The 12,953-nt window shown below is 41.6% G+C and overlaps 1 protein-coding gene across 5 annotated transcripts in view; it reads right to left on the reverse strand.

The window, feature by feature from the left end:
- Positions 1-2,372: 2,372 nt before the first annotated feature.
- Positions 2,373-12,953, reverse strand: part of ncoa2 (nuclear receptor coactivator 2) — a 73,683-nt gene continuing 63,102 nt past the window's right edge. For 2 of the 5 annotated variants that reach the window (XM_030078806.1, XM_030078808.1), the window contains 7 exons: positions 12,655-12,829; positions 12,056-12,349; positions 11,442-11,519; positions 10,748-11,225; positions 9,547-9,724; positions 7,065-7,281; positions 5,707-5,841 (listed from right to left, as the gene is read on the reverse strand). In XM_030078806.1, the coding sequence (XP_029934666.1) occupies positions 5,830-5,841; positions 7,065-7,281; positions 9,547-9,724; positions 10,748-11,225; positions 11,442-11,519; positions 12,056-12,349; positions 12,655-12,829 (1,432 nt within the window). In that variant the 3' untranslated portion in view covers positions 5,707-5,829. Of the gene's footprint in view, positions 5,842-7,064; positions 7,282-9,546; positions 9,725-10,747; positions 11,226-11,441; positions 11,520-12,055; positions 12,350-12,654; positions 12,830-12,953 lie in introns of all 5 variants that reach the window. The other 3 variants (XM_030078807.1, XM_030078809.1, XM_030078810.1) reach the window with 3 other exon arrangements.

The raw sequence follows: 12,953 nt of genomic DNA on the forward strand, positions 1-12,953 counted from the left end.
CACAGCGGGGAAGTGAAGAAAGTGGTTCAAGTAGAGATAGTAGTAGGCCTTTATTCTTTAGTGGGTAGAGAGAGAGAGAGAGAGAGAGAGAGAGAGAGAGAGAGAGAGAGAGAGAGAGAGAGAGAGAGAGAGAGAGAGAGCAGGTTGGGGGTCACTGCGACTGTTATAAAAGTTTAATGCAGGGCGCAAAAGAATGCATGAACAAAAACACCACTCATTTGACTGATATACTGATGAAACCAAAACAGAACAAACAAAACAGAACCAGGCCATTACAAGATGGGTTAAATTTCATTTTAGGGTATCCTCATTAAAATGAACACCATCCCATATTTTCCCTATAGACACACACACGCCTACAAAAATGATATCAAGGGAGAATAACACATATTATGAAGCACGATGAGGTCACTGTAAACTGGCCAATGAGTATCTACACTGTTTGTTTTCATGCCAATATTGTGGGAGTGATATTTTACATTGTTTACCACAATCTTCACTGGGGTGACACAGCTGCTTTTTTAAAAATAGTCCACAAAGTAACCTACTAGGATTAACAGACCACTGCTTATTGAGATATCTGGGGAAAAAATTGAATGATGAAGACAACGGCAGAACTGGATAGCTGACTTTGCAATTTTTCCAGTTGAGGAGACACCCATCAGATGTTCATCAATAGCTTTAAATGAGTAGCGTGTTTTTAGGAACCGTCTCCCAAGCAGCTATAGTACATAGAGATACAAATCAGGGTCATGACACCAATTAAAGAACAGTGGGTCATCAGCAAAGGTCAACATTAATGAAGCTTATCCTTTTATAGACTATATAGGCCTACAATCACAGGGATTCAAAGGCGGTATCAGCGAGCCATTCCCTGAATAAATGAAATTTATCTTAGACACATAAAATAAGACAAGGATTTAACGTACAAGCAACGATATCGGCTCTCTATGTTTTAAGGCATAATTTATTGATAATAATAATAATCACAACAAAATCATGAGAAGACGTGACTGAACCAAATGCAATATGTGTATAGTATTAACAATATATCAGGAGCCACAATAAACCGAGTACCATAACTGTATCGTCCTAAAGAAAATATTATATCAGTATGAAAGGCTAGATGTAAAACAACTTACCTTTATATATTTTCAGAAAAGATAGAGGATTCACACTTGGTGCGTCACTGACTCTGTCATATTCACACAATTTCAACGTCCCGTGCGTAAAAGGAAACAAATTTTCCTGAGTGTCAGGCGAGTGAAGGCAGCAGGTCTGCGTGGTGTGCTGCGGGAGCGTCTCTGTGGTCATCTGAGGCCACTCGGCTCATCCTGCTGTGTTCAGCCAGGCCGAGGAAGATGCTCCTGGAGTCGCGTCTTTCTATTGGTCAGAAACCAGCTCAGCCCCATGCATCTCAAAGCCAGAGGAGCACCTTTCTTGAGGAGCAACCCCCCTCCCAACACACCACCACCACACAGTTACTTTGCCTCACACACGCAAATATGCTCTCCCTGGCACGACGAGGGCAGTTGATTACATTTCCATCAATGGGAACATTTTTCTTGGTAGGTATGACTTTATTCAGAATTATTTATGCTACTGAAAGCAGAGAAGCAATCGGAGGAGTAAAAACCATGATCAACACGGATATATTCTTATGCATTCCCCCTTAAAATCCCAAATTATTGACAAGACAGTGAAATCAAACAGATCCCTTTCTGTATAGGGCCCCGGACCCACTTTAGGACCCACTCCTAGACTGGGGCAGCTACTGCATATCACAAGCTGAACATCAGTCAATTTTAATTTTTTAGGGACTGTTGCAATTATTGGTACATTTATTAACCCTGCGACACTAAATAATAAAAAGGGACGTACAAAATCGAAGGTTTGCTGGCCTACTCACATGAGATATATGTTGAAATAAAACATTTATTTAAAACATCAACGATTAGCCTATATTGTCAATAAAAAATAAATCGGATAACTTAACCCTAACAAACTTGAACAATATAGGATTTGTAGCCCTGTGGTATTCAGCTGGTCATATTATAGTGACTTACAGTATCACTATAATACTCAAACCTATATGATGCTAAAATAATACTAATGCCTATAATAATTTCTAGTTTTTTTGCGCAGTTTTTAAATCCATCAGTTTTTTTTTACAGCAATTCAAATGATAAATTCGTTAGAAATCATACAAAGATATTTAGTGTTGTTTTCCAGTAGGTTGTTGTTCAAATTAAAATACAGTTTTTTGGTGCGTTATGTGAAAGTGGTACTGAAGGCCTGTCAGTGGCTGTAGTGCAAAGGCCTGCCTTGTTTGGCCCATTTCAGCCCGCATGAAACAAACCAGAGGCACCCGATTAAATGTTGCAATAACAGAATTCTTTATTTACAAGGCAAATAGCATCAGCGAAGCCATATTAGTTCACAACTTGCATAACTGTGGTTTTTAACTTCTCTTGTATATCTAACTTTGCATAAAACGCTCACACACACTAGGGGTACAAAGGTCGATGCGGGTGTACAGTGTGATTTCTGTGAACAATGCAGGAAAAAAAAAAATCATCTCGGGAAACGCAACACTAAGCTTTCTCCAGAAAGTTCATATAGTATATTACATATTGCTTCGATATCCCTATGTATCATCTTTTGCATACATAGCTCAACAAACCGTGAAGAGGAAAAAAATATAACACAGTCTTCAACCCAACACAGACAGAACAGGGAAACTGAGCTATGAGAGAGAAAGTCCTACTGTGGCCAAGTCTCCAGCAACTAAGATGAGTTGAGCAATGATGCACCCATTCAATATTGTACATGAATCATTATACAAATTTATACAGACAGCGGTATAATGTACAAGAACGAGAACGGACGAAATCTAAGGCATTATGCTAGGGTTTTTAGCATTTCAAGGTTGCATTTTAGCTCTAAGAAATTGGCAGACAATACAAAAAGGGCATTTAAAGTTCTCCAAAACCATACGCAAAGAGGAAAAAAATATTTGTTTAGTGGGTTCAAAGCCTGGATTTTTTTCTTTTTTTTGCGGGGCAAGTATTTGTTTGCTCCTGTCCTAGTTATAAATGCTAAAAAAATGCATTGCTACCACATGGCTTTAAGTCTTTTTTTTTTTTTCTTTTTCAAAATCTTGACAATCTTTGGAAATTTGCAAAGGGCTGTGAATCATTCTTTAAAATGGCTCTAAAATGCTTGTTCTTCACGACTGGTGTATTTTTTTTTGTACAATCAAAACAGCATTTATCAAAAAAGTGTGATTTCTTGTCCAGCAAAACGAGTGTTAACACAACTTTGATGATCCAAACAATCAAAATGTAGACTTCCTTTGTCTCAGAGCTGGCTTGCTCTTAGGTTTCCAATTTAGTATCATGAGAACTGAGACCTTAAAAAACAGAAAAAAAATAATAATAAAAATAAAAGAACCAACTGTGGCCAATTTCCCACCTACATGCTGAAAACAGCTCGGTGTGAGTCCAACATTTTGCTGTCAATATCAATTGACATTATCAGCTGTGGTCACACCATCAGATTCTTAGGCCTTTGATGACAATACATTCAGAATGATTCTTTCTCTTCTTATACAATTAAGCTGTGAAGTCTACACCAGACCCCGTGAAGTGACATCATTATACATTTCTATGGGCCTTAAAAACATGCTGTCCAATAGGTTGCGTTGCACTACCAAAATAATAATAATAATAATAATAAAAAAAAAAAAAGGCTGGTAGAATTCAGAAATCCAATTGAAAGGCGAGGGTTATTTGGCTTGCTCCAAGTCTGTCCTGGGTTAAAATAGTTCATATCAAAAGTTTTGCTTTTTGAGGAAAATGTACTTTTGAGGTTAGAGAAGGTGACTTTGCTTTTGATCATGTGAAGGTCAAACCAAACCCCTACCGGGGCAAAACAATGGCATGTTTTTATTGAACACTTTATAGTTGAACTAACTGCCTGAGGTCATAAAATATGGCTAAGTGTCTGTCAGAGCAGGTCTTGTGAACCGTGCAGTCTTAACTCTGACCTCTGCTATAGAGGAGCGGCTGGAGGCAGAGAGGGCATGTGTCATTAGGCGGATCATAGCCCACGATCACCAACTACTCTCCAGGCCTCGGCCAATGCTGCATAATCTAATAGGAACGTGCGTGTGGATGTAGACTTTCTTGGTACAAACTGCAATAAAAAACTATCTGTGTTTAATACTGCATCCAAACGTGGAGCAAAAATGTGTCTTTCTTCAGGAAACTGTACAAAAATTACAAAAACAAAAAAACCCCAAAAGATTCTCAAGTAATCGTTATTGCTTTTTTACATCACACCAGAACATTTTGCACCTAGCAGCTTGTATGAAGCGTTTTTCACTCCAGACAACATAGAAAGCACACTTCTGTTTATTTTTTGAATTATTTGTATGGCTGTGTTGAATTTGTCCTGTTGTTTTTTTTTTGTCGTTTTTTTTCCTTTTTTCTGTGGTGTTCTACGCTAAAGGCAGAGAAGCAAGCGATAATCTGTACACTGTATACACAGCACACCTCCCTACAACCCTTACCAGTCTCTCCCCACCCCCCTCCCACCCCTGTCTGCATCGTACCAGAAGATGAAGGCTCCCACTCCACTTCCCAAAGAAAATAATAAAGAAAATAAAATAAAAAAAAATAAAATAAAATCAAAATTACAACACACTGCTCTGCTCCTTGAAGCAGTTGTGACCAGACAGGGGAGAACCACAACCCTAAGGAATAAAATAAATAGGAAAGGAAACGTTTTACTTATCGGTATGTACAATCTCTCTGTAATCCACTTTTTTAAAACCATATTTGATTTTGACATCTTTTTCTGAAACTACAGGACCAAAGTATAATCCATAATTCAGGTTAATAGAAGAATCTTTCAGAAAGAATACAACCATTACTGTTAAAATTATAAAAAAGTGCCTCCTTCACACTTTTAACCACTTTAGAAATATTTCTTCTCATTGCTACTACGATAAAGAATCATCTACAATTAAAATGAATCTATACAGAAAAATAAAACTTAATTTAATACACTATAAACCTCTTGACTAAATTAGTCTAATCATACAAATCATCATTCCACTCAAACCATTCTTCTGCAGTGTTTTTCAGTTTTTTCAATATCTTCATTCTACATCTTTATTATCACACATCAGAAAAAAAACAAACAAAACAAAACTAATAATAATAATAAAAAAAAGAACCTCAAAAAGGCAAAACCGGCTGAGTGTTTGAGCTCCATCCATAATTCAGAACATATCTTAGAGTCTTTGCTGCCATTTTGGAACGATCCGGGGATATCACAAATGTGTGAGAGGGGCAGGAGGGGAGAAAAAAAAACAAACAAACAGTGTACATAATTTTTTGAGATGAGATTGTAAATGGCCGCTGTCCACTGAGAGGAATACATTCATCAGAACGAGGGATCCCAACCACTGCTGCCCCCCTAAGTCAGTGTCCCCCACTGGGAGGCCTACAGTAAGTCACACTACGGTGAATGCAGCTGGACAGGCAGACAGACTGGCTCATCGCGAGGCTCTCCTCCAGGAGGGTTAGGCGTGTTGGACAGAGATCCATGATCCCTCCCCAGCCATCAGCACCCTCCAGCATCTGTCCCGGGCAAGACTTGGGCTGGGACAGACGGCAAGGGCGGGCTGGGGAGACGGGTCAGGGCACGGCCGGGCTGATTCAAGGGGCCATCGGCTGGTTGGGTGGTTGTATAGTTAAAAAGGACCGACATGCTCCTTGGACCAGCTCATCACTGAGGTTCAGGCTGAATACTCCACGAGGGTCAACAGTATTTCTGCAGAGAAATAAGACATTTTCCACATGAAATCCAACTGTAGTAGCTGATGCAGGAATATGCACAAAGTTCAGTGGGCCAGCCGAGTGTGAAACCCGGTGAACTTGCCCAGAGCAAATCACCCTCATAAGCTAAAGAAAAACAATTAGAAACCATCTTGGAACACTCCATCAAACCTAAAACAAGTCAATAAACAACCTAGGCCTCCACTAATGGCCAAAGGGTAAATAATTGAAATAATCTAAGTGCCAATATATTTCTATACACAAGCAAAAATAATAAATCAAGTGACAGATTTTCAAGTACCTTATAACTACTCTGAAGTGCAGACAATCAAACAGCAGCACCTTGGTAAAATATTCATGGACCTTTATTGGGCTTAAAAGCATCGGAGGCAAGAAGATTGTATTCCACCTAATCCAAACTAACAAGACCAGTGAGACAAAGCAAGGAAGATGGACTTGTTTTCCTGTGCGCAAGTGAGATGTGTGTGGGGGACAAATGGAAAAGATGTGCGTACATCAGTGTAGCTTGACAACTTGACAAACCCAAGATTTTAAGGTTTGTGAGCTGGAGTGTATGTACGAGTGCTGGTTTGTCAGATTTGAGTCAGGGCGAGATGAGTATGCCATAGATTTTGATGTCCATAGTCCAGACAGGCCAGCCATTGAACATAAACAGTCTTGTCTATGTGAGCTAATTGGTCTGGCTCTAAAGTGCCCAAAGCTAATTACATCATTGTCCTCTAAGTTCAAGTCAAGTACAAGAACTCTAGAGGAGTTACGTAAACTACTGAGAGTAAATTATTAACCAGCAGGCTGTTCAGTAAGTGTACCCGCACATTTAGGGTCTTACAATAAAGCAAATGTATGCATATGTGTGGTTTATTGTGTAAAGTCCTATGGGCTCCATTTTGTTAACCTGACAGCACCTCTTAGGCTTGAACTCTAAAAGTGTCTGAGTTTTAAATCAGTATCCCCCCAAGGTACTAGACTGATGTCAAGGTCCCCCCTCAGGACATTATTAGTCTATTAGAAGACCTCTAATCTGTCCTAGCCATGGTAAGCAATATCTAGATCTAAAATACTTGAAAACAAACACGCAATGCATTTTCAGATAGTTCTTAATAACTTTGACGCTGGCAACTTATACATGATTTTGCACACCGTTGTAATTATTTCTGTGCCTGGACTGTGTGTGTTTCTGCTAAGCGAAGCCCTTACCTGCTGCTCTTGTCCCATGGAGGGCATGCCGGGCGAGGGCCCTGAAGCCATAGATGTGACGCTCATCTGTCCGGCCATCTGGCCCATGTTGCTCATGCTGCTGGTCGCCATGTTGGTGGCCATGGAGACACTGTTGAGGTTCATGCCGTTGCCGTTGTACATGTTGCTGTTATTCTGCTGGGTGAACTGGGGTGATGCCTGCTGCTGTGGGAACATGCTATGGAGAGGGGACGAAAGACCAAAAACCTGATCAGCAGATGCAGGATCAAAAATTCAACTCTGGAAATGTGCTCCTTCAGGAGCACAAATGTAGAAACTAAAGCTCTGGTGAGAATCCAGAGTGTCTGAGCTGTTTGTTTATACTTTTTAGTTTCACTTTTCCATTACAGTTTTTTTCGATTGCTTACACACTAAGAACATACTCTTAAACCAATGTGACAAAACTTGAAGTCATTGGAACTAAACCTTAAACACAGCGTGGCCATACCTTAGACACAAGTGCTGCTTTAAACTGTGTTTGCAATTCTGCAGCACACTTCCTCCTGAGCACTAGACACTATTTCCTACAGAAGACACCTCGCTCAAAAATGAAAGCATGTGGTTACAATTGGGAAAACACTTATGTTCAAAATATAAAACACATCAGGTTATAAGAAAACCTGAGACACACACGTGAAAGCACTTAGAAAACTGAACACCAATCATTCAGGGCCGAAGCACTACAAAGTGGCCCCAGGTCAGCCATGTTGACTACTTTGTGTGGAGGCAGTGAGAGAAAGAGGCACAGGAAGACATCGTATGCGATGTGGATGATATTTTGTAGCTGTACGTAGTTTGATTTTGTTGTACTGTTTTATTTTTGCTTTACATACTATGTATGTATGTTTATTTATGTTTGTCAACTCACAAACCCTGGTTTCAAAACAGTAAATCCATCGGCCTAATGAGAGGCTCTCTTCCCAAAATAACACATTTTGTTTGCAAAAGGCTCTTACCATGACAAAACATTTCAAACATGCAGCAAAAGCACATTTTGTCAGCGCCCAATACAACTAATCCACTCACTCACTTCATACTCAACACCAAAATGCAACACAGCCTTTTCAGTCTGAGCAGGTTCAACCTTACTTTTTCCTGCGTGTACGGTAGTCATATTTTTTTGACGATTTACATCGTCACATATTGTAAAGCAAGTAGCAAAAGCCAATATTTCCCTCAAACAACTCAACTTATGCCCAAATGAGTAGATTCCTTCAGTCAGCTCTACTGTACTGTAACACAGCTGACAGCAGAATACAAAATACAGCTATCAGTTTGAACAAGGTTCTCCTGTGAGCTGCACATTCAAATGTGAACTTACAGTAAAGAACTGCATCCAAACTCAGAAAGACTTTGAAGTGAAATTTTACTGTGTTGATGGAAAAACTGAAATACTGTAATTCACATACAGTATTACACAGAAAAACTCAAAGGAGTTGAAAATTGAGTTGAAAAAAATTCAGAATACAATTTATAGGCCCTTTTTTGTAGGTGCATACTGACTGATTGGTGATTGGTGGAAAGGGCAGTGATGCAGGTGGACTAGTGATTTCACAGAGATGCAGGTGCAAAAGAGTGTGAAAAATGTGTGAATCCAATGAAAAGGTATGAACACATTTGCAAAAGAAAACCTCTGCTGTGGTTTGAAGGTGAAGATGACGACAAAGTGGATCCCAGTTTCATTATACTGGAAAAAGTGATTGAAAAAACTGTACTGTAAAGTACAATATACTGTATACAGTTGACAGAGTTGACACCTGTCTTATTTATTTTTATTTTTTGGTTATTTTGGAAACAGCTGTTACTGTGAAAAGATGCTTAATTTCTGTTTTGAGCTTTGCAGAATTCTTTTTGAAGAAATAAATGAAAAGCAGTAAAAACTGCAGTGTTTTGTGTTAAGTATGTTATTGTGTTGCTTGCTGCTGTGAAAGTGTGTTCATATGATGGAAATGTGTATCCTTTTGTTATCAGAGTTGCATTTTGACAAAGGATTTTTTAAGTTTTGATGACTGAGTTTCAGTTTGCCATAAATGTGTATGGTTTATTTCCAGGTGTTGTGTCTTATTTGCGTTGTGTTTAGAGTTTTGGCACAGTGAGCAAAGCATTTGTAAAATGAGTTCAAGCAATCAAAAAAAACTGTAAGCCTGGGCAAAATTCATGTAAATACCAATAAAAGTTGCGTATCAGAGGAAAATATATTCTCAGACAGTTTCAAGTATTTGACCTATAGTTGGTTTTGTTAACTTGCCATTTGAAAAGTGAGTTTAAGTGCTAATCTTTCAGCGTGTCTAAAGACCCCATGTGATTTTCTTCCCTCCTAACACCTGAACCTAATATATAGTGCAGGACCAATATATTGTTAAACTATCATATCACAACCCTACCAATGTATCAACTATGTCTGCCATGGTCTGATAAAACTGGGTGCAGCTGGCTATCTCACCTGTTCCCTCCCATGTTGCCCTGCGGCCAGCCATTCATGTCGGGGGAGCCCTGGAAGGCTGCATTGCCCTGGCCCTGCTGCATCATCGGAGACTGGGCGTGGGTCATGCGGGGGGAAAGCAGGGGGCTTTGGGGTGTGCCAGGACCTCCAAACCCTCCGTCTGCCTGCTGGCTCATACCTGTGGTGTGGGCATCAAGACAGGTCAACCACAACTACCAATCACTACACTGGATGCTTTTGTTATTATGAGGAATGCACAGACACTTAGCATTAGAAAAAAAATATACACAAACATGCCACAGACATGAAAAACCTAACAATGTGACAGCCAGTGGTAGGGAATGGTCCACTGCGCAAATGTAACGAAGAGTAGCTCCTGATAATGACTTAGACCAAAAGATTGTCCACCCCATGTTTGTTAGTATGGGAACAGGGTTACTGGCAGGCAGTGGATCTTATTTACATGCAGGCACGGGACTAGAGAGCAAGGCAGTGAGGAGACAGTGAAGGAAAGGAGGGAAGGAGGGTAGGAGACGAGTGGCGTGAGTCTAGTTGAATCAACAGCTCTGCACCAACCCACCGGCCAGCATCAGATTTAGGAGTGAGGGATCGATCAAACATGTTACGCTACACCTCAGCGGAACCATATTACCACAGTAAATTATGAGATAATCCCCAGATTACACACCACACCGTCAGATTGAAGGATACAGTTTGTCTTATTGCTCTGCCTGGTCACAGGTGGATCTTATGCAGCACTCATGGGACGACATTCATAATCAGGACACCGTTTTACCACCACTGTGTATCCTGAATTTGGCAGTGTTAAACTGATGTGCTCTTGCTGCCCTCTGCTGGACACACAGTGGATAGTTTTACACGGCCAAAGAACACCATTTTGAGCAGCCCACTGGGGAATGGGAGTATAACAATCAAACATAATCACACTTATTAAGTTAATGATGCTATGTTATAATAAAAGCTAAATGCAAATTATGCAGTATGATTTGGATCACTTAATGGCTGCTGATTAATGCAATCATCAATGTACAGCATAACAAATCATATGGACGCAGCTACTAAAAAGCATGTGATGCTGTGCAACTGAACACACATCGACACAGACAGACACAATGACACACACGCGCACACACAGGATGTGGGGTGAAGTGTGTGGTAGGTTGGGATTTGGGGGCAGTACCTGAGTTGGGAAACTGAAAGGCACTGTGCTGCATTTGGGGGCTGAGTACGGCCCCATACTGTCCGCCCATCATGTTTGTGTTTCCCATCATCATCTGTGAGGAGGAGGAGGAGGAGGAGGAGGAGGAGGAGGTGCCATGCAGGTGGAGCTGAGGGTTTGGGGGGAGAGAGGGCAGGCTGGGGGAGAGAGGGGAGGAGAAGGGGCTGGTAGGGGGAGGTGGCGAGGCCAGGCCTGTACTGGTACCGTAGCTGGGCGGGTAGGGGAACTGCTGGGGGCTGGCCTGGGGGATCCGGGGGTTACTCATGCCTCCAGTGGCCATGTTTGGAGGCAGGTTGAGGCCCTGGGCCCTCATGGCCATGCTCCTCTGCTGCTGGACCTGCTGGGCCTGTTGGACTTGCTGCTGCTGTTGCCTTTGTCTCAGGTGGTTACTCAGCAGCTCCCGCTGTCGCTGTGCCAACATCTGAGCATTGATGGTCCCCTGGAGGGAGTAGGGAGCACCAGTGAGAAGATGTAGAGGAAGAAAAAATAAAGACAGAAAAAAAGACATCGTATCCTAGTGTTTACTTATGCATCTACAGCATCAAGATCACTCAAACACTCAAAGGGGAGCTGTCAACAAACTAAAGCACTGCCTAAAGCCATGTTTGCCTGTTGCATGTGTGTTCATACTATGTTGACAGAAGCAGTGGCTCACCTGGTTTGGAGCATTGGCCCTTAGAGGTAGGTTCACATTTGACACGCCACTCATCTGATTCATCACTGGCTGACGGTTCTGGTGGGATGAGGGGCAAAGAAGTTAAAGTCACAATGCCCAGGTTGCTACTTCTGGGCTGTTTTAAAATGCTATAAAATCTTCCTACAAATTATGCCCTTTCATCTGAACTGTAGTCTTAACAAGTTCATACTGCAAACTAATAACTAGTGAGGGGATGCACAAAAAAAAAAATCACTTCCATTCAAAATGAAAGATTATTATAAATATAAAATGAGTTTTGCAAAAACTATGTCACCTATTTCCTCTGGTCCATTTTAATGATAGATAAAATTTTTGCAGAAAATGACAATGAAGACCAGCAGGTGGCAGACAGACATAAATATCTAAGTTATTCCTTGTGCACACAGAACACCTGCCAAAATGTCAACCACAAGGCTAATTACATAACCCTGCTCTGTGTGTACAATCACACAGCTACCGATCAACTTCATAGTGAGTGATTACATCAGATGGAAGAGAGAAAAGAGAATAAAAGGACAGTATTTCTTCCAGTAGTTCAAGGGCCAGTCAGGACTCTGCCGTTGCTCGTGTACCTGCTGTGACTGTAGCCGGTGCTGGAGCTGCAGCCGTAGTGTGTTGGGCTGATGGACAACCCCGGTGGGCCTGAGCCCAGGCCGGGTCTGCATCCTAAGCATGGGATAACCCGGCCGTGGGCCCATCTGGCCAGGCATGGGGTGGAAGGCTGGGTCCTGCATGGGGGCACCAGGGTAGCCCCTCTGGGCCATGTGGGATGGTGGGGGACCAAACTGTTGTGTGTACATGGGGGGCTTCTGGTCCAGCATCATAGAGGGATCCTGGGGGAACTGGTCCTGCTCCACTGTCTGGCTCTGGACAGGCAGACACAGAGACAGATCAAAAATATGCATATGGGCAACTACTATGTTCACTGTATAACATGACACAATGCTCACTATATGGCCTTCAAAATATTGATGTAAACAGACTAGACAGTCAAGCCAGCAGTCAAAATGCCTGCAATGGCAGAGGCAAAGATTATATTGTGAACTGAGTGAGTCAGCTACAAGAACCAAGTACGGGGAAAAAAAAAAATTAAAGTGGATGAAAATGAATAAAAAAAGAACATGACAAGATAGGGTAGGAATTGTGAAATATTAAGTGAGGTGGGTCTCACCTGTCCTACCAGAGCAGGGATGCCTAGGGCACGATCAATCTCCTCCAGGCCATCAAAGTCCTTCAGCGCGGTGTACAGCTGGGATAACAGAGCCCCCTCATCTGCTGTACTGCCGTCACCAGAGCCTGACCCTGTCCCACACAGCAACTCATCCTGAGGCGTCGAGTACACCGACCTGTGGAGAGGGAGGACAAAGATTTCAATGTCCTTGATTTATTTTCTTGATGAGTAGAATTTGTCAAGCATTAAAAAAACAGTTAACACAGTTAACACCAGGAGTCAAACTACACTTACATCAC

Source organism: Myripristis murdjan, chromosome 20 (genome assembly GCF_902150065.1).
Source record: "Myripristis murdjan chromosome 20, fMyrMur1.1, whole genome shotgun sequence".
Taxonomy (NCBI): Eukaryota; Metazoa; Chordata; class Actinopteri; order Holocentriformes; family Holocentridae; genus Myripristis; species Myripristis murdjan.